The following is a 22,071-nucleotide window of genomic DNA, read 5'->3' on the forward strand; positions in this document are numbered from 1 at the left end:
CCAGTTCTCGCGAGAAAATAATTGCCGCGAGCGCGCTGTGACGTAAGACGTACGCGTTCACGTTTCCGCGCGCCCAAGCAAAGCGAGACCAGAGCAGGGCGAAAATTTCAGCGAAAGCCAGTCCCGAACGAGCTTCCTGATCCGAGCGCGGCTGGTAGAGGAAGTTGTCTCCGGGCGGCCCGACGTGCACGGAGCGGTGGGTTTTTTTCTTGCACAGCTGCACCGAATTTGCACGACAGGGCGGCTGAAGTTCTGCGTGATTCAGGACCGTCTCAGGTTCAAGTTTTACTCGGGAGCAGCAGCACACCACGTCGTGCCACACGGGGAGGAGAGGAGAGAGGGCAGAAGTTTCCGCTGCCTTGTTTTGTCACTGCGCGGCTGCTAAATCCGCAGGAATGTCGCAGAAGGAGAGACCCACTTTCTACCGACAGGAGCTCAACAAAACCGTGTGGGAGGTCCCGGAGCGGTACCAGCACTTATCTCCCGTCGGCTCCGGTGCTTACGGATCCGTGTGGTAAGCAGTTGTTGCAGAGCACTATTTAGAGCACCGTTGCACAACGGCCGGTCAGACGGGTTCCCACCACCCACAGAGGCCCGTCAGAGGTGCCTCCCCACGGACTGCTCATCGAGCTGTGTACGGTGCCACAGTCAGAAAGGGGGATTTTTAGTTTGGCCTTTTGTTTACGTTTTCATACTCGGGCTGTTCTGAATTGATGGCACGTCGTGCACGCTTCGGGGTGGCACGGATTTCTCGTGCGGGTGGGGATTATTGTTGTTTTTGTGCACGTTTTTGTTCTGCTGTCTGACTTTCTCTTGTCCTGTAAACACCTGTGTGTGCCGCTAATATCCAGTAAGCACAGCGGCGGCTCCGGGATCAAGTTTAACGAGATTCCCCGCGTTAAAGGTGCAGACGAACTCGCTTTTAATCGTTTATCTGGGTCTCCTCTGAAGAGGGCTGATCGGTGGCATGTCCATGCTTGCATCATCTGCCAAAGTGGTGCCTCCTCATGAGATATGATCTGTGCTCAGTAAACAATGAGGCCACAACAACACCTCGCCAAAGAATCGCCTTCCACTACAATAGTATTGTAGTCCTGCACGCACGACCTGGTACTTTACACATCCGCGCATTGCATGCACTTTGCATTTTCTCTTTGGGTGCAGCCTGCAGAGTGCCAGAAGGTCACGTGGTTTTCAGAAAGTAGGCCCCCTCGTGCATAGTGAGAGCTTTCTATAGGAGCCATCCGAAGAGGATGATGACTCTAGAATGATGTCACCCTTTCTCCCGTTGTGGTACACCCATGACTCACAGTCCCGAGGTTAGGTAGTGGCCTCAGCCGTGACGCCTTTTAGTCATCACAAAGCCATGGATGGCGTCGCACCGTCATTTTAACTTTACCGTTAGTTTTCACCGACTTCCACACCTCCAGCTGGGGAGTATGTGTGGTTTTTGCAGTTGTTAGTGGTGAATGAAGGGTAAACCATGGCCTTATTTTGTGCTTAAAACAATCATAGTGCGCACAACCAGTGATGCACATGAAAGGTATTAAAGTATCATAATAGAAATCTATATGAGACTGTGTGCATACTAATAATAGACACTTGTGTCAGGTCCAGAAGAGCGTTTCAATGAAAAAGGTGGTGTTATTCTTCCTTAATCAATTCCCACAATTTTCTCAAAAAATAGGTGGAAAAAGTCAGAATTCTTCTGTGATTCTGAAACCCCTCCAAAAATGTGTTGATAAAGTTATATTAAAGGTATACTATGAAGGGTTAGGGTTGTTAAAACAATGTGTAGACTCATACAAAAGCAGTCCCTCTCAATCATCACTTATGACCCACTCAAGGCGTGTGTGTGTGTGTGTGTATTTACCTGCAGAGACTCTGCGTGAGTCTTCTCCTTTTCTTCTTTTGCTGTGTTGGGAGGTTTCTGGGTACAGCCTTTGCAGCCCCCAGCCGCCCAACTGCATGCAGGTGAGATCAGGGCTTTATAAAAAGGTGGTGACCAGGTGCCAAAAGCAGCATGCATCCAAGAGGACGCTATAAAAAGAGCAGACGCAGCGCAAACGGTGGACGCAGTCACAGGTCCTGCATTGTGTGCTTTTAATGGGACGGTAAAAGCAGAACTCGGCCTCAAGAGCGTGCGGTGCAGTGTGAAGCATGTATTGATGACAGAAGGGTGAGATTTGTTTGTTTTTTATCTGAGTTTTAGGAGCGAGGGCAGAATCGTCAGCGTAACGAGTGATTTGAGCACTAGAGGCCTTGTGGAACTACATTTGCTTACAAAGCTGACTTTGGAGGTCTGAATCCCCTCAAACTGAGCAGAGCCTCACCTGTTCAACCTGGAAGTGAAGGGTCATCTCGTGGACCCTTGCCTCCACTTTCAACATTAAAGCTGTGGCGATGGCTTTTTTTTTTTTTTTTTTTTACAACCAGATGGCAACAAAGAGCAGTATTTGTTTTAAGTTGACACTAAATTAGTAAAATCCCATTAGATTTGTTGGCAGATGATCTAGTTTTTAAGCTAGGTAATTTTATGGCAAGTAATTTTGGGAGTTGAGTTAATTTAAAAGTAGTAACTAGGCCCTAGTAGCCGTGTTAACTTTGTGTTGACTGTTTGGATTTTGTTTTTGTAACCAGATTTCAGGTTTCCTAATATTTCAGTTTAAACATGGAAAACTCTTCTCACCTCTGAGCAGAGCGCCGCCCTCAGAAAGGCAATGAACGTGATGTGAGGTGGTTAGGTTTACTCTGATAATTATAATAATAAAATTATTATGAGCTGTGGCCACGTTCCAAATGACGGCATTTTTGGAACAGGTGTGGCACGAATGTGACATACCGGTATGAATGAACTAGGTGACAGGAATGGGATCAGTTGGAGCGTCAGAATTGGGCTCAGCTTCAGTCTACAGTGCAGATGCACACGTGCCCACAGTGATTTGCATTAAAGACTAAACAATATGGAGTACAGGCATGAAATATGGAAATGTCCTCGATACTCACGCTCCTTACAGAGGAGCAATACATTCAAAAGCTGACTTTCTTCCCTGTACAAACTTTAACTTTGAAAAAGAACAGACCCTGACGTCCAGATGTGGGCGTGTCCTGTTGCAGCTGCTGAGCAACCGCCTGCATCTCAAGTGCTCAGAAACAGCCAGAACAGCAGCACACTCAAATCTGATTGGACAAATCTCTGCCTTCGCACTGTCGGATGCTGAGCTGCAGACTGAGTGGGCTCATATCTTTTGACGTCAGTGTGCTCCCACAACCCCTCCCTCTCACCCCAGAGCGCGCCCACACACACACACACACACACACACACACACACACACAGGTCAGTAGATGACTCTTTCATGTCATTATTCTCTGACAGACAGAAGACTGTGACGTGCCTCCATATTAGTACAGTTAATGTTTTGTAAGTTAAAAAAGCTGCATGCTCTTACTTGTATTTTCCTGTTGCATCAGAAAATGACCCTCCTCATGCTCAGTTCACTTAACTGCCAGTTTAGTTTCATATTGCATTTCAGTGGAGATAGTTCACCCCTTTCTATATATTGAAATGAGAATTATGGTTTGGATCGTATCGTGACACCAAGAATCTGAATCTAATTGCAGGATTCTCAGAGATTCCTATCGCTACAAAAAAAGGCCAACTGCGTCGTTCTGGCTGTCGCCTGCAGCCAGTTTGTTGTTGCCTTTTGAGGAAATTCCTCAAGTGTTTTCCTCTGTATTTCACTGAATCTCCAACCAGAGCAAGGAGCTGTCAGTGTTTTTGCAAAGCCTTTTTGAACTTACGGTAAATTCTGCAGGCAAAGTGGTCCAAACAGCAGGCGGTCATTAAAACCCCAAAGATATCTGAAAAGTATAAATAACCTGACAGCACCCACTCCAGCGTGTCGCGGCTGCTGGTCGGACGGACACGTGCTGTCTGTCGCTCAGCTATCAGAGTCTTTGTTGTTGCTGCCATGATGTCCCTCAGGCTCTCAGCTTGAATTCTTCCTAACTTTTAAATATGGAAAGCATGCACTGTGTGAGTGTGTGTGTGTGTGTGTTTTTTTTTAAATAATTTTCCTCATCAACCTGTCAGTCAGATACAAGACTCTGCTTCCACTTTCTCCTTGTTTCTGACCTTTGTTCGGTTTTTCAGATGTCGGACTTGGAGGAGACTCGGGCTTGGTGTGGAAAGAGAGCGTTTACAGTCATGGCTGCTGGCTGGGATCACAGCATGGACTGTGTGCTGAGTGCCTGAGAGTAGAAACGAGCATGAAACCCTGACAGGCCCGTGGGACATGTATGCATGTCAAATCAGTGGCTCACTTTTGCTCAGTGCAGGAAAATGAATCATGGCTGAACAACAATATCAAAATGTTTTAGGCTAACCATTATTCCCTCGCCTTGGACAAATGGTCGTAAAAATATTGGCTGCTGAACATTATTTAGCATTTTAAAGATATTTTGTATAAAATTTAATTCTGATACAAATTGAATGTGCAAATAATCCCTGCGTGGCACCACAACCAAGCAGCACAAATCATCAAACGGTAATTATTGATGATCAGAGCGTGGATGTTATGCAGGAACGTCATGTTTCCCTGCTTCCTCGTGGACATTCATATAATTGCACCTTGGATGTTCCCTCCATTCTGACAACACATTTAAAACTGCTATTGATGTGCTTAGACATCAAGTTTTGATATATGTAGATCAAAGGCCTCACAGAGAAAGAGGCCTTGCTTGTTGCCTCTGTGCACTTGAATGTCTCGTAACTGAACGTGCTCTGAAAGCCATTCTGATCCTTTTTTATCAGATGTCCATCACGTGTTTACTTTGCCAGCTTTCACAGGTGTGTTTACGGCCTCGGCTCACTCTCCCTCACTTCATTCAGCGGCCAGCAGCACGCTCACGTCTGCATCGGTTTTCCTCAGCACGGGCGCCTTTCACATGACGTCACGCCTTCACGTCCCATAACAGCCTTATTACTTTGCCTTTGCAGACAATATGCACCATTAGGTATTTTGCTGATTAAGAACGGACTATGTGGTGAGAAGTTGCGATATCGTGGCGAGTTCTGGCTGACGCACTTCATTTTAACCTCAGCGAAATGTGCGCTGACTTGTCAGCTCTCCAAACAAACTGGAGGCTTAAGGTTAAAACCAGCAATTTTACACGACTTTAGCTCCAGCATTCAGCCACGTGACATATGTGACTGAATGCATGTGTGAACCATTCATTTGGGTTATGGATCAGGCTGTGGAGCCCCAGAACGTCTTTGCAGGGCGTACAGACATCATGACGCGGAGAGACACACAACAGCAGAAGTTTGGAAACCCCAACTCTTCGGGCATGTGTGACACTCTGTCTGAACATTTAATTCAATCATTTAGTAGATAGATTAAAGTGTACTTAAAATACTGCAAGTAAATGTCGGTTGCACACTGTAACGGCGATAGAATAATGACAATTGATAACTGAGGCGTCAGACATGAGCTCCTTGGACCACAGACACTTGGGAACAGTTTATCTGGGATGTGGAGGATAGTCGAGTTCATCTGTAGCAGAGCAGATGGCAGAATGAGTGTGTTTACATAACCTATGATAATTTCATTAAAGCTGCATTGTGGAAATGAGGTGAGGTTATTCCTGCTGCCGTGCAAACATCTTAACCAGGTCGCGCTGTCACTGAGGTCAGAGTCACAGGAAGGAAGTGTGTTTTGTTGTGGATGTGTACATTGAAGAAAGGCTGACATGAACACAGATCTTGCGTACAGGAAAGCTACATGACAACAGAGAACGTGGAACTGATTACTGCTGAGTGTCTGAAATATGCTCGTAAAAACTTGTTCCCTGCTTGCTGTGCTTGCTTTTGAGTCCACGGTGTTCTACCTGACTGTCACCTCACAGCCCCCCTCCCACCATAACAACTATGAACAGATTAAAAACGGGTCTTAATGACTGTAGGCCTATATACCCCATAATGTCCTTTCCACAGTGACAGAGAATTTGCGTGGACAGGAAGTTTCACTGAAGAAACTGTCAGATATTATAATTCAAGTCCGTCATGAAGAACTTGAAATATGTGCCACGCAGGTTACACGGCACTGAGCTGCGTTTGACACTTAGGTCAGCTGAAGAGGTTATGCAGGGTGGCTTATTATCTGCTGTGTGAGCGTGACGTGTCCGAGCAGTTAAATGCTTGTAAAACAGGTTGTGCTTTTATTAATCTCACCAGTCATTTTAACGCGCACATGGGCGCTTTGGTTTTATTTTCACCCTGCCGTGTCGGCCTTCAGCATGTGTCGAGTGCGTGATTCCAACATGGTGCCGACTTTGAGCAAAAAGCTCATCGTTTTACAGGTGGCGCGTTGCAGCGTCCCAACTTCGTAGGAATCGGGGTTGTTGATGACAGAGATGTTCGCTGCGTTGTGTTAAAAGTGATGTGTGTGTGGTAACACTTAGATAAATTCTAATTCCTCAGAAGCTTGCGATGTGTGCCAAGCTTTCATGGTGCCAGTAATGTTCGTCATCATAAATGTGCTCACGTGTCAGATGACGCAGATTGGATAAGGTAGAGGAAAACAGCATCCATGGCGTTCATTTGACAAAAGGCTGCACAAGAAAAGCATCACAGTTTTGGTGGCTAGAAGTTTCTTTCTTTCTCTGACAGTGGGTAGTTGATGGCAGGTTTATGTGACGGCCTTTATCCGTTTTGCCTCTTTAATCACTCGTGCGCCTCGTATGTGAAATACGTTGGATGGCTGGCAGGAGGAAGGACAGGACGTTCACCACAGACATCTCAACGTGTCATTTACAGTCCACATCTGCCTGCGTGCTCAGTGCTCTGTCTGTCTGTCTGCTGGTCAACATGCTGCTCACGATCCCTCCTTCCCTGTGACCCTAGTCCCATAATGCTTCTCCTTTTACAGCCCACGCTTTTATGGCCGTCGCCTCCTGCACTGGCATTTATTACAGACTAGCTGCGTTGTGTTGCTGAGACCCATCTCGTTTGTCCTGCAGATCAGCAGCAGTTTGAAAGTTTGCGTGCATGTGACTTTGTTTTGTTGTTTAGCTTTGGTATACTCGGTGTTTGCTAAGTACGGGGTTTCCCCTCACAAGTGACACAAGTTGTTCTACAGGCCTGGAACATAGAGTACTGGGTGTGGATGTTATCTCAGGCTTGGTGGCGACAACACGGCACTTATCTTAATGTTCTTATTGTGAATGCGTGACAGTCGGGACCATAATTTTGTACACTCATACAGATTTATCTTTAATGCTACTATTGGCCAGGTTGTACATCAGACGTGCTGAGTTCCCGGTCATGCGCGGTTTAAAGGTCGACAGGCCGGGTTTCTCAATCAGTTTGTGAAACGCGCTCAAAGGGAATCATTCTGATCTCCTCCTGTGACACGCAGCGTTGACACGGCCTTCAGCTAATCTTGACAGTGAGGCCGCAGTGCGGCTGGACACTGGGTCAGTAGTTCAGATAGCTGGGTCGTTTTAGTAGCCTGCACCAATACATGAATGAGCTTTAACCACTCCCTTCTGCTCCTCTGCAGCTCTTTTGTGTATGAGCTCATTTGCAAAAGCAGTGTTTTCAATTTGTCACTCCCACGTGTACAGATTTTTTATTTATTTATTTATTATTATTCTTAATACCGATTTTGCAATCATCCATTTGTGAGGCAGCTTAAGTGACTGACCTGGAAGGAATGTGTCTTACTGTAAGTGGGTTGTGGTCCCTCACAGATCCGGGAAATACAGCAGTGTCACGCTTCTCAGGGAGACAAAGCCCATCTGCCTCACGCTGTCCATCTGTCTGTCTGTCCGTCTGTTGACAAGCGTCTTGATTTTTACAGTGTGGATAGCTTTGATTGATCTGACACCCACACAAAGAGACGGTTACTGTCTATCCTTGGAAGATATTCTATAGTGTTTTTGGGAGCAGTGTTTGTGTCTGTTACTTAATTTACATCCAGAGAAGAAGAGCACATTTCACTCTCAGCTTTCTTTGTTCTTTTTTCTCCACACCTGCTTCTTCTTCTCTTTCTCAGTGGCTCTGCAGTGACAATAATGAATGAAAGGATGAACGATGACTAAAGCAAACACACTCACGTGGATGGATCCGACAGAGTGGCGGGGGGGGGGGGGGGGGGCGCTGATTTTCAGTTAGCTTAAGTTGACTTTGATATGTTAACATGTTTTTTCATCACCAGGCTATTTTTTTCCATTTGTGCCATTTTTGTGTTAGTTCCTGTTTCGAAAAGGCTTTGTTTTACCTTGATAGTTACGCTTTGGATCTGTGTTTCTTCTCACTATGTTTTGGTTCTGCAAACAGACATGTTGCAGCCAGCAGTTTGTTTCCTGAATGATACACAATCAGACAGAGCTGTACTAACAGATTTTCAATGGCCAGTGTCAAATAGAGCTGTGCAATATGACCAAGATCTCATATCCTGATGTACTGTAGGTCCGTTCCTATTCAGATAACCATCATGATATCAATTAAATGAAAAAATAACATAGAAAATGACCACACGGAAAAGGCTTATTGTTACACTTTGAATTACACACTCGACAAATCAGGGTACATACTCACTCTTACTTACTCCTTTGTGTTGCCTTCATGCAAATTTCCTGCCTACATCCGTGCCGTGCGGAATAATGCAAAGCTCTAAAAAGTGTGATTTTCTACTGAAATTAATGAGAAATAAACAAGGATGAGAGACGGTTTTCTATCGTCACATCATCATATCAAGGTGTCAAGTGATCCTGGACAAAGTGCTAAGTTGAGGTTGGGTTACATTTATTGCACCAACCCTCTGGAAAATGTAAACAACATGAATACAAAAAGGAACAGAGTCTGAGCGCTGCTCTTTGTAAGCACACACTCACTGACCGACATGTTGTCCTGCTGATTCTTTTTCCAGTAACCAATTGGTGGATTTTCACACTCTGGTGTAGTCGTACACAATGTAGCTGATATTTGACAACATGTTAAGTCATGTTCGCCCATACAGCCTGAGGCTGCAGAGTATAATAAGAAACGAAACCAAGCGCTCTGTATTATGCAATTGTTTCCTTTGTTTACTGCGTTAAGACCACCTACACAGTCTAGTGAAACATCTCATTCTCAGTTAAATGAAGGGAAATGTTTTAGGTTTTTTATGACAATTGTTACTAGCCTGATGTAACGCCTTCTTACAATTAAGGTCTTACAGTGTCAAACACTTCTTAATGTGTCTTCCAGCTCAGCGTTCGACATGAAGGCAAGCCTGAAGGTAGCCGTGAAGAAGTTGTCCAGGCCGTTCCAGTCCATCATCCACGCAAAGAGAACCTACAGAGAGCTGCGGCTGCTCAAACACATGAAGCACGAGAACGTGAGTCACCTGCAACCAACCAACTGTCACCTCCACCTCTCACCTCTGTGTGTGTGTGTGTGTGTGCATTGTTCTGTAGTTTAGCCCTTAAGCAAGGATTGCATAGGAGGTTTGCACAGTGAGCACTAACTTGCAGAGGCAGGCACTATTCATCACTGCTTATGTTGTTATGCTGTCTGTATCCCTGCTGGAGCTTATTTAGATCTGCCCGCAGGAATGCAGCTATGTGTATGGAAACCCGTGTGACAGCAGTTGATAGGGAGCTAAAACAAGAAACCGACACCTGTAAACACCTGTGATGGCAGAGCTCCGGCTGTCAGACGCCCGCTCTGCAGGCCACAGCCGGCCACCACAACAACAGGAGCTGATCGCTATAGGCGGATTCATGAAATGCAGCAACATGTGAGGAAGTGGAAAGCAGTTTCTTGTGTTGGTTTCAGGTGTGATGGCGTAAACAAAAACATGAGCACAGTGGCTTTGAGTGAGGAGGGGTGGGGTGGGGTGGGGGGGGGTGGGGGGGATGTGGTCAGTGTGAAGTCCTGTTAGAAGAGGTTTTCCCCTGCGATTCATCAAAGCATGTAGTACTGCAGCGCCTGGTAAGCAGTGAGTCACCAAACAGGTTTACAACTGCATTCCCATCACCTTCTGTGCTGCCCCCCCCCCCCCCTTCACTGTGATTCATGCCGTTTTACTTGAATATTTTAGGGCACTGGCTTGAGTTGACCTCCTGCCTTCTCTGCTTTGGGTTTCTGTGTGTGTGTGTGTGTGTGTGTGTGTGTGTGTGTGTGTGTGTGTGTGTGTGTGTGTGGGTAATGCTCATGCACACGCTTGCCCACATACGAAACACAAGCACAGTTCTTAGTGCCCGTGTGCTGTTGTTGCATCCTGCTAGCACTTTGACCAAACAGTGTGGATCCTCTTATGTTATGTAATAGCAGCGGTTATGATTTCTCTCGCTGGAGTGCAGGTGGTGGGTTTCTGTACGCTGTGTGGGAGCAAGTCAGCTGGTGAATGGTGTGTGTGTGTGTGTGTGTGTGTGAGTAAGACTAGAAGTTTCTGTTGGCACCGAGACCTCTTCAGGGGAAAAAAGGGAAAGTTTGCATTGTAACGAATTCCCTCAGTAGTTGGCTGTCGGCCGTTGTGCTGGGTAGAAACGGCTCGCTATGAGAGCGTGCTGATGAGTGACTGAGGACTGCTGCTCTCTCCAGTATCGTCAACCAGCAGCAGTTTCAGATGAGGCACACACACACACACACACACACACACACACACACACACACACACACACAGGCGAAAAAAGAAACTGCAGCTTGATGAAGTTTGGAAAGTCTCAGAGGGGAAACCCATCAGCAGCAGTTAGAGCGCACAGCGCAGTGAATTGTACGAGAACTTTTCTTTTCACACAGCGTTACGTTTCCCGGATCCTGTTTTCTATACAGGCCTGTATTTCACTACTGGAACAGCTTGAACTTGTTAAGCAGTTTGGGAACTAGTGTTGCATGGTGCACTGGTACTACTGGTGAAACACCTCAGTGCATTTATTTGAGGAACAGGTTTTACTTGGCACAGGATTATTCAGGACTGTACCTCTATCTGTGTGCTAAATGCAAGATGTCGGTGTTGTATAAAGATGCTGGCAAAAAGCTGACTTGCATAACAACATGGAAATATAATCCATTTTTATCTGCGTGTGGTGATCCAGGGAGCTAATTTAAAAGGCTGTGTTGCTGTGTGTGATCATTAATGAGCTTGTTGTAGTCAGGTTCTGTTTCATCACAACAGGGAATATTGCACAAAGCTGTGCTTTTTGTTCGTAAATCATCAAAGTGTTTTAGTACCTGCCTATGCTTTACACAGAGAGGGATGCTGTGTTTTGCTCACGCTGTTGCCAGGAGACTCCCTGGGTTTTGATTTTGGAAAGCCTGAGTGGACCAATCAGCTGTTTGTTGTGGCTCCAGCCCTCCAATCAGCAGTGGGTTTGTGCCCTGTGTGGGCGGGCTGCTCCTGTGTTTCTTCATTATACCTTTTCACCTCAGTGTCTCTCTCCAGGGGGTGGGAGCAGGATCGGCACTCAGGACACACACACACACACACACACACACACACACACACACACACACACACCTCTGTGCCAGTTCATGCATGAGTACACACATGAACGTGTGCATGTAGATGCATAGACACACACACACACACACATATGATTATCCTCCAGTATGTTTTCTGTATCTATTTCTTCTTTTGCTCTGTTCAAACCTGAAAACTCAAAGCAACATGTCTGTCAAATCAGCTCACACAGTCATTATGGAAGTCTTCACATACTTTATGCAGCCTATCATACTTTGTCTCCCCCACGCATTATTTGTGACGCTCCTGCCATGCAGTCATTTATCTATTTAAGATCTTATGAACAACATCATCAGGTGAAAAGCACTTCCACACGTTTAACCTCCAGTAAAGTTAATGGATAAAAACAAGCTCACAACATGCTGAAAATGACAAATCCAATATGACGCGTTGCTTTATGGGTTTGTAAATGTTTATTTTCCTTTGTTCACACTTAGACACAATAACACGTGACCGGTGCCTGTCATGTCAGCTTGATGCACAAACTTCAGCAGACAACGTTCGCCACTTCCTCTCAAATCATAGCTGCCGTGGTTGTTATCGGCCACATTTATGTGATTAAACCGCTCGCTAACCAAAACAGAGCACAAGGATAAACTAGTTGCACGTCACTCTGCATAAAAGCTAGCACTCAGGACACTGGAGTCGTTTAACAAGACAAGACTCTGCTGCTTGTTTGACTGAATGAAACTGAACCTCAGATATGGCAAAACAAGATAAAATCAAGGTCAGGAAAAGGAAAATGCAGAAATGCCACACAGTTGTTATTGTTAATGACGAACAACTTGACTGGCATCAAAAGGGCATTAAAGACGTGAATGCTGATGATTCACATGTATGAAACAGTTGTTCATCAAACATTAAATGAAAACTGTATTTTTATGTATTTGGAATCTGATGCGTGTTACTAATATTTTCTGACCTTTTACGTCTCTTTGTGCTTTCAGGTGATCGGTCTGTTAGACGTTTTCACACCAGGGACGAGCTTAGAGGAGTTCAATGACGTGTAAGTCACATGTTCTCTCACCCCTTCACTCCTGCCTTGTAGTTTTGCCTCTCTGTCGGACTCCTTGGTGTTTTACTGTGTCTTTCTCTGCCTCCCCCTCTGTCTTAAGCTCTCCCTCAGCTTTGTTTTCCCTCATTCTCGCACAATGAAATCCTTCATATCAGCAGATGATTGTAAGATTAACATGCCAGAGAACCTAGAGTTACAAACGCATCATAATCTCCGCTGCTCAATAACTTCATGTGAGTCCTGCGTGTGCCGGGTTTCACCAAGGTGAACGCAGGGTGGGCACGTGGGCTATGCACATCACAGCGAGTCTCCATGGTAACAGCCATCTGGCAGTCTCTGGGGCTACTGTGTTTGTGTGTGTATGTGCACAGAATACTCAATCAGTGTCCTTGAATTACCCGCATGGTGTGGCGTCATCAGCATGTTGCACATTGGTGGAAATGTGAGATGAAGCTGCACACACATAAACACCCAGACAGCCAGCACCGAAGTTGCTCAATAAAAATGTGACACTTCTCTTTTCATGTGATCATGAACAGGCAGAAAACATTGTGAAAGCAATGGAGGAGAAGCAGATGTGAGCACATGTACGCAGGCCAGCCAGTAAGCGGTCTCTGGTGGTATGGGGTCAGATCCAGCATGTAGACCATGCACACACTTCACATATGCACTTCTACTATAACTGACCTCCTCCAGCTGATGTTTTGCCTATGTAAACGTTCCACTATCAAGAGAAGATAAGTGAAACAGTCCTGCCTTTTTCCTTTTCCCACTCTCCATATCAGTTTCTTTCCCATTTGTCAAAGTCTATGAATTATATCTTTAATACATGCATAGTTACACAGAATAGTAATGGAAACGACTTGATGTAATGAACGCAGGCTGTCATTAAGTCAATATCGCAGATAGTAATGAAATGAAATTATAACGCCACAATAAGCACGAAGAAGGGCACTCAGAGGGCCGGACCTCGGCCAATTGTCCGCTCCTCTGTCAAATGTAAATCCATGACGACTGCTTTCTGTTTGACGTCTGAGCAGCCACACGTGTCAGTTACCCCAGAGGATTACTGGTGCCTGTGAACGTGGATTTGTGATGTGGAGTCATCGTATTTCTGCAATTTGACTATGGCTTTACTACCATCTACTGGATTTTAAAATGTGTGGCAATTATTCTGCCGGGGTGCAGTGTCAAGGAAAGTGGAAAATAAATGTGGATCTGCCCGGTGATTTGTGTCCACATCACGATGTCATGGGTTCTTCCTTGGCTCCTGCTACACCCTTCAACCAAGTGTCATGAAAAACGGGCCTGTAGCTTTTCCGTAATTGGAGACGACATCTGATTGGCTGCACCGTGTGATTTGCAGGTACCTGGTGACCCACCTAATGGGTGCAGACCTCAACAACATCGTCAAGTGTCAGAAGCTGACTGACGACCACGTCCAGTTCCTCATCTACCAGATCCTCAGAGGCTTAAAGGTCAGTGATGCTCTGAGCGTAACACAAGAATTCAGCTCCACACAGGTGCCTTACTCTGAAACATTCTAAGAGTACAAACTTCTACTCTGTCAGTATATTGGAAACACTGATATATTCTTTTTTCCAGTTAGGTAGAAATATACTGGAGATTCGGTAAGAAACTGTAGGCCCACTGAAGGAGAATTGGCCCATTTAAAGTCTGTAACGTGTTGAAAAGCTCTCCACTGACCACTGAACTTTGACACCTGACAGAAACCTCAAAGTAAGAAGGACTGAGGTCGAGGTATCTGAGATACTTGTCCTCCACAGTGATTACTTGACCTGCTGAACCGTCCTAGTAATTGTTTAACTCAGTTGCTTTCTCTGGCATCGATCACTTTTATTACTATTTGCTGTCTTTTATTACTGGACTCTGCAGTATGTGCACCAGTTCAACCACTTTAGTGTTAAAATGTAGCACAAAAGAAGAGCACAGTAGGGAAATGCATGGCAGTTTGGTATCTGTGTCACATGGTGACACACCCGCAGACACTAAACTCTGATGTCGGTGTAATCACTAATTGAATACAGTTTCAGTTGTGCTGTAATCACATTGAGAGTTGTATAAGTTTAATCATCATGACTTTGCTCTTTTGACCCACAGTACATCCATTCTGCAGACATCATCCACAGAGTAAGTTCTGGCTCTGTCTCATGTCCTTATATACACTTGAAGTCAGATCCATGTGTTATGCTGCTCAAACCGTCTGAAGTTGGTTACGAAAACGGTGAATCCCACACCAGCTGTCCTGTATGCTGATTGGTTAGCACGAACAGGTAGCAGGATACCTTTCTGTTGCTTCTCTATCGTGTCCTAACTTTTCCCTCTGCCCACTTTCTTCCTCAGGACTTGAAGCCCAGTAATCTGGCTGTGAATGAAGATTGTGAGCTCAAGGTGAGAAAGAGACCCACAAACCTAAAACAAGCCTCACCATATATGATTTAGATGATCATGTTGAGTGGAAGGTGTTCACCTGTGCACACTGTTACCTCATGTTGCCTCATCTTACCTCATCAACTTTTTCTACCTCTCATACAAAAAAAAAGTAAAACATCCCTTCATCCCTCAGATCCTGGACTTTGGTTTGGCACGGCACACAGATGATGAGATGACAGGCTACGTGGCCACCCGGTGGTACCGAGCCCCAGAGATCATGCTCAACTGGATGCACTACAACATGACAGGTACACACACCAGGTTTAATCCTGAGGTTTTGGGCCACAGCTGAATGTAACATTACATCATGTGCAATTTCCCACAGGGGAAATTGTACTGAAATAGCTTCCCTGTGTGTGTGTGTGTGTGTGTGTGTGTGTGTGTGTGTGTTTGTGCTTGCGCTTGTTGTAATTCACAATATATATGCTTATTTTTTTTCTTCTGTAGCTCACTTGTTAAGAATTTATTACACAAGAAATGATGAGGGCCACTTTAGTGAAACTAGGCCAGCTTTTCAATTTTCTGGTGGATTCAATGTGACGTCAAGTTGCAACACTGGCCAAAGCACCCGAAGCAGCTGTCTTACATGGCTTGCAGAATAAATTGTCACATAAATGAATTATGTTGCCTTTTGCTGTGGCCACAGTTGTAAGGCACTGTCGATAGACTGCCTGTTTCTCTTATCTTGGACACTAAATGTAGATGTAAAGAAAATGACAGAAGATTAACCAGATGTAGTGACAACAACAAAAGCTGCAGCTCAGCAGTGAAGTATTAAAGCGCCTGTATCAAACACTGCAAACTGTACAACGTATTGCCAAATCCTTGTATGCGTCCCATAGGTGGCCTTATGTTATGTTTTTGCATGATGTTTTTGAAAATCTTGAGCTTGGAGAGAAAAGTCACTAATGAATGTAACTGTGACTGAATATGCACGTTTTTCTTCATTACATGTAATAGTGGATATCTGGTCGGTGGGCTGCATCATGGCTGAACTCCTCACCGGACGGACGCTCTTCCCCGGCACAGACCGTATCCTTCCACCTCTGTCGTAATGCAAAAATAAAATGTCTCCTTGGAGTTGAGCTGTGCTGTAGGTCTCTGGGAGATTTGGATGTGGATGCATGCTGTTCCTTTGTGTGTATGTTTGTGGTTATATTTACAGATTTCTTGTACCCTGCACTCGACGCTCTCACCCAAGCTGTTGCTTTGTCGATAAGACCACAGTGTTTCAAACACACGCACAGTTTCACGTACTTGAAGCTGACTCAAAAGCATTGCTGAGTATTGACTTTTGTGAGCTGCATGCCAGAATAATCAAGGGTGTGTGTGTGTGCGTGCGTGCGTGATGTGATAGGAGTTGGAGTCCCCTGTGGTCTATGACTCAGCGCTGCCCACTGCTCCAAGATACAGTACACCTTCCTGTTTCCCTCCCACAAAGCTTCCCATGCACAGCAGCAGAACAGAAACACACAGGAAGATGCCATGTGTTTCAAACACATGCACGCACACATACACACGCATGCATTGCAATGCAAAAGTCGGCACACACTACTGAGGTCATGGTCCTGTCAAAGATCAAAAGCATGAGCTTGCTTTTGTATAATGTGATTCCTAATAATGATAATTAAGTCATTAACTCCTTCACTGCATGCTCTGTGGGTGTTAATGTGCGCTCTCTCACCAAACCTAAATCACCCAGAGAGGCGGTGGAGGGACCGACCTACGAAGAAGCCCAGTTGAACACACAGAGCACAGTCGTCTTCTTGGTCTGTGTCAACGAAACGTGGTGTTTGCATATCTGTGTAGATGCTGCAGGTCAGAGGAAATCTGATAAAGCAAATAATAATGATAACTGATGATTGCTGACATGTGGGAGTTTATGCAGTAAGTCAGTCAAATGTACTTCATCTGGTTTTATTTGGTGTGGTAGATCACCAGCATCACCAGATTACCTCAGACTGCCCGTGAGCAGGTCAGTGACGTTAAACAGGCACTTCAGGGCTGTTTGCTTACATTTCTGGAATGTCCTGCTTGTGTAAGCTGCAACGATTAGTCAACGGGAGATTATTCTGCAACCATTTTGATAAACAGGTTACAGCTTTTCTTGAAAACATGCTAAACATTCTCAGGTTCAAGCTCTGGGACAGGTTTTAAGGATTTTTCCTTTTACTATTTGTTAAAAATTTCTGGTCCAAATGCAAAAAAAATGGGAATAATGAGCAGATTTTTTCTCCCCTGGAAAACTTTCAAAGTAGCACTGCATGGCATGCAACGAGGACTAAGCCACAGCACAATCTAACCCTGAGTATTAAATGATGTAGTGGTTTTAAGTTTGAGTTTGGGATTCAAGGTGGGCTTTTTTTAATTTTATTTTTTAACTTGTCACTTTTATTTCCAGACACAGATGACAGCTTTGACTGTTGTACCTCTCACCCCTCTCTCCTTCTCCAACACCCTCCATCCCTCCTATTTTCCTTCATGTCAGTGTGGTAGACATTGATCAGTTGAAGCTTATAATGATGCTCGTCGGAACCCCAGGGCCCGAGCTCTTGATGAAAATCTCTTCGGAGTCTGTGAGTGTCAAGTACCACCCCGCCCAGTTCTGTCACACTGCCCCCTCTGGCCTGTGCTTGTGTTGCCTCTGTGTGCCCTGACAAGAGTTGGACAGTCTACTTTTACATTGCTACTACTACTTCTTCTGAGCTGCACCTGTTTTGCCCTTAAATCGTGAGTTTTCTTAGTGGCTTCTTGTGCACTTTGGCTTTGGTTCCTCTTCTTTCTAGCATGTGCTCTGACCTGCAGCAGTCTTCTAATCCAATAGAGGAAGAGGCCTCTTGTGCAGTGCTGGGTTACATTGTCCACAAATCTCTAAATACCTGAGACTTCATTATGGGTTATATCAGGCGAGTGCTGCTGTTTACTGAAGCTGAGAAACTGTTTCACATCCTCTTCATCCCCACCCTATGTGTGCCCCCCCCCACCTTTCCACCCCTCCATACACATACTCCCCTGACCACCCCATGCTCTTTGACATGCTGACCTCCATGTTATGATGCCCCTTGACTCGGAAGCTATAGATATAAACCAGCTGCAGCAGATAATGCGCCTGACGGGGACGCCCCCAGCCTCCCTCATAAGCAGGATGCCCAGCCATGAGGTGAGACACGTCCCCCCAGCTGGAATCAGGGCACCGGCCGATACCCACAGTCCCTGTAGCATTAGACCTGATGTGTTGTTTTAAAGTATTTCTTACTGTTTGCGTTGTCTGCGTGTCAGCCTCTGCTCTCACTCCACTTACTCCCTTCTTCCTCTCTGACTCACTGTGTTTGTCTCAGCAAGGCTTCCCAGAGTGCTTTGCCAGTGTATTCTTATGAGCTTATCTGTGGTAACACATACTGATTGTGAAAAATCAGGGCAGGTTTGTGTAATGCGTGTGATTTGGGTCATGATTTAAGTGGTTGAAGCATGTCTTACCGGAAGGATGCACAGTCATAATCATTTGTGCACCAGGTAAATGTAGGAAATCAGTGTTAAATACGTCAAAAGATTTTGTGTTCTAAGCTGTAGCGCGACAAAGTGCAACCACATCTTTGATAGTTTTGACTGTTCTGTTAATCTTTTCTCGCAGGCGAGGAATTACATTAACTCACTTGCCCACATGCCGAAGAGGAACTTTGCTGATGTGTTTATTGGTGCCAACCCTCTTGGTAAGTTCCTGTTTCAGCATCACGTCGTGGCCGATGCTGCTCATGGTTCACTGAGTCCCTCTAGTGGTATCAAAAAGTCACAGTCAGAGTCACTCATTCATTCGATCAAGCTTTTGTTTATGAAAGATCAGTGAGGTATGATGCTGATTTACTATGACATCGAGTCAAATACTGAAACAAAGAAGAGTATTCCAACAGAGGAAGACAATAATTATTCAAATATTTTTTTAAAAAACTTAATGTATAAATTCTTGGGAAGATAATTTGAAAGATAAATCAGGATAATTAAAATGTGAATTTTGCATTATTATTGCATTTATGTAAAACAGTTAGTAGAGTATGAGAGGTTTGAGATAAAATTTCTAAAATGTCCAAAAGGTATAAGTATATTGATTTATCCCCAGTTACTGTACATGTCCAACTAAAACCATCTATTGTGAAAAATACTGCCCACAGCGACGTGATGAGTTTTAACGTCTATCTTGTATTGTAAGATAACACATGAAGGCTTCGATCGGTGTTTTTCCACATACTCATTGTTGTCTGCTCACTGTGTTCAAGCGGTGGACTTGCTGGAGAAAATGCTGGTGCTGGACACAGACAAGCGAATCACGGCGTCTGAGGCTCTGGCCCACCCCTACTTTGCTCAGTACCACGATCCGGACGACGAGCCCGAAGCGGAGCCTTATGACCAGAGCTTCGAAAGCCGTGAGCTGGAGATTGAGGAGTGGAAGAGTAAGTTAGCGCATTGTGGATGTGTGAGCCTGAGCTGTTGGGTAGATGTTTCAGAAACCAGTGGTAAATAACCTCTCATAACTGCTCTCTCAGGGTTAACCTATGAGGAGGTGCTCAGCTTTGTGCCACCGTCGTTCGACGAAGACGAGATGGAATCATGAGGAAGAGGAGATGGCTTTTCTTCCATCTTTTGTTTTCCAAGAAACACTCTTTAAGGACTATCAGTCTCATGTGACTATCCACCACTTTCCTCACACACTCGCACAACCATGACATTCAAGTGCCTGCCGTCATTCATCTCCGGAGGACGTCGTGATATCAGGGATAAGACTTGACATCCTGTTCCTTCCGTCCTTCACTTTGCTGTTTTTGTTACTCTGCATCCCGACGCGCTGAGGCAGACTTGAAGTCTCCTTAGATTTTTACTGAGTTTTTACCTCAGACATTTATTGTTTATATTGATCCCCTCCTCGATTCAGAAAACTAGAAACGACACGTCAGTATCTTTAAAGCAAATTGGAGAAATTGAACTTGTAATACGTATTTTATTAAATTGTGCTACTTAGCAGTAATTAATATTCCAGGAAAGAAGCTGAAAAGTTTCAAACTGCGGTGTGTCTAAAGTTTATCTTTCCTCCACACATTGAAATCAAATGTTATTTCTATCAATGCATAGAACTGTGTAAATATGACAAACAGTATTTGTACATAAGTACTTTAGTCAGACCAGTTACCGTATTTGTGTAATAGTCGGAATTGCTGAGTCACACCTCAGCCGACCCCTTTGACAGTATGAGTTTTATTACTAGAGTTTAGCCTAAAATGAAATATACAAATATACAGTATGTAATTTAATACAATGTATAGAACAGGCTAAAAATTCAGAAAATCTTCACCTCTGCATGGCAAATTCAAGGCTTCATAGTTCTTATTGTCTGATTTGAAGGCTTCCAGTGCCCCTTTTTAAACCAGAATATGAGTTCGGAGAGTTTGGAGACTTGGCTTACGGATCCATTTCATCCACTTAACATTTGTTTACTTTCCACTCCTTTCCCTCCATATCAGCTTGTCTTTTAAAGGACCAGTGTGCAGGATTAAGTGGCATCTAGTAGTAACCCGCTGAATACCCTTCAGCTCACTTCTCTCTTTCCGAGCGTGTAGGAGAAACCACAGTGGCTTCGAACCTTGTGGAAAAAAAAACATGAAAGGTGCTCCTAAGAGCCGGTGTAACGTAGCAAATACAGAGAGATTGTTATTTTCAAGTGATTTTACACTAATGAAAATAGATGCCCCTAAATCCTCCACAGTGGACCTTTAAGCACGTCTGATCTGTTGTTTCAGAAGAATGTTTCAGTCGCCATTATCACAGCCTACATGACCACATACGCATGATAAAGCCAGATTTGGCTCATTAGTTTATTGAAATGTGACGTTTCCCACCACAACACCAACTGACAATGGACTTTAATCATATTTCATTTGTAAAACACAGTACTATTAATGTTATTGAATGTTGGGGGCGCCAGTCTGCCCCGTATTTATGATCTTTTGTTCTGTTGTTTGTATATCGATGTAAAAGAATATTATTTGTCAGAATTTAAGGTTCTTTTTCTTATTTATGGAGAGCTTATTGTATCAGAAACCAAACGTGTCATCCATAATCTCAAGCGTCAGTTAAGCCGTGGTGACTGCAGTTACAGCTTGTGCATCAGAGCCAACAACATAAACTATTAGTTTAAAATCAGTTTGATCAACTTTGCTCATTTTGCAGATGTTCTGAGTTTCAAGAAGTTCTTAGACGTTTCTCTTATTGCGGTCCCTGAGGAACTGCCCTCCAAAAGTATCCTATTTTCAAGGAATTTCAATGGAAAGCATGCAGAAGTCAAAGCAAAATGGCTATTACGTCAACATTTGTATTGACATACAAACCACTGAACAGTGGACTCCTAAATCTGACATGTACTCCAAACATTGACAGAATGTTTTTTTTCTTTTCTCTGTGAGCCATTTTAGGAGTCGCATCACGTTCACATGTGACATACAAGCTGTATCCACAGTTGCTCGGCCTAATGTCAACCAAACCATATCGGTGTCTTCAGTTTCATTTGCAACAGCTTGTTTTCATGTAGTGCTTTTTTTCTAATGTGTTATTTTATTCTTTGTGTGTTAAATCAAAATTTGATGTTATTCTGTGATTCTGTAATATCTGTTTTTTGAGTAATGCTAGAACTATATTTGTCATTCATTTGAATAATTTAGCAGGGCACATGTTTGTGGGAAAGAGTGTACGTTTACTCACTGGATGCTGAAGGGCAATGCTGAAGCCTCATTCTTTGTAGTTTTAGAAAAGAACGGCATAAATTGGATTATTTATCTTGTCCATATCCAACCGTCAGTAGTTAAGTTGATAATCGGTTCTGCTTACTTTGCCTGAGATGTGTTCATATGTTTCTACTATGTTCTTTATCACATGTACCAAGACAGCACGCCACACCACCTGTAAATACCACCATCAGAAAATAAAGGCTACTATTTTTCAAACCTCTAACAGCGTTCAGTATGTTGGAGTGAGCTCAGCTGTGGCACCACTGGGTGGCAGCACAGTGCAAGTAGAGTAAAACTGCCAGTGTGTAGCATGACCAGACCT

General features: G+C 44.3%; 1 protein-coding gene across 2 annotated transcripts; it reads left to right on the plus strand.

The window, feature by feature from the left end:
- The first annotated feature begins 69 nt into the window (after nt 1–69).
- Nucleotides 70–21,972, plus strand: mapk14b (mitogen-activated protein kinase 14b). 2 transcript variants are annotated; one of them, XM_076754782.1, is made up of 12 exons: nt 70–514; nt 9,254–9,383; nt 12,458–12,516; nt 13,892–14,003; nt 14,647–14,676; nt 14,890–14,937; nt 15,113–15,227; nt 15,940–16,011; nt 18,060–18,139; nt 18,611–18,689; nt 19,251–19,424; nt 19,518–21,972. In XM_076754782.1, the coding sequence occupies exons 1-12, from the start codon at nt 396–398 to the stop codon at nt 19,583–19,585; spliced, it is 1,086 nt and encodes a 361-aa protein (XP_076610897.1). In that variant the 5' UTR covers nt 70–395; the 3' UTR covers nt 19,586–21,972. The 2 variants fall into 2 exon arrangements, with proteins under 2 accessions (XP_076610897.1, XP_076610906.1); XM_076754791.1 differs by lacking the exon at nt 18,060–18,139 and adding an exon at nt 17,476–17,555 and having other exon boundaries at nt 90–514.
- The last annotated feature ends 99 nt before the right edge of the window (nt 21,973–22,071 follow it).

Source organism: Chaetodon auriga, chromosome 2 (genome assembly GCF_051107435.1).
Source record: "Chaetodon auriga isolate fChaAug3 chromosome 2, fChaAug3.hap1, whole genome shotgun sequence".
In the NCBI taxonomy this organism is placed as follows: domain Eukaryota; kingdom Metazoa; phylum Chordata; class Actinopteri; order Chaetodontiformes; family Chaetodontidae; genus Chaetodon; species Chaetodon auriga.

Coding starts and splice junctions, on each gene's coding strand:
- mapk14b (XM_076754782.1), top strand. CDS start 396: ATGTCGCAGAAGGAGAGACCCACTTTCTACCGACAGGAGCTCAACAAA. Junction 14,677..14,889: donor CTGCAGACATCATCCACAGA/GTAAGTTCTGGC, acceptor TTTCTTCCTCAG/GACTTGAAGCCCAGTAATCT. Junction 15,228..15,939: donor GATGCACTACAACATGACAG/GTACACACACCA, acceptor TACATGTAATAG/TGGATATCTGGTCGGTGGGC.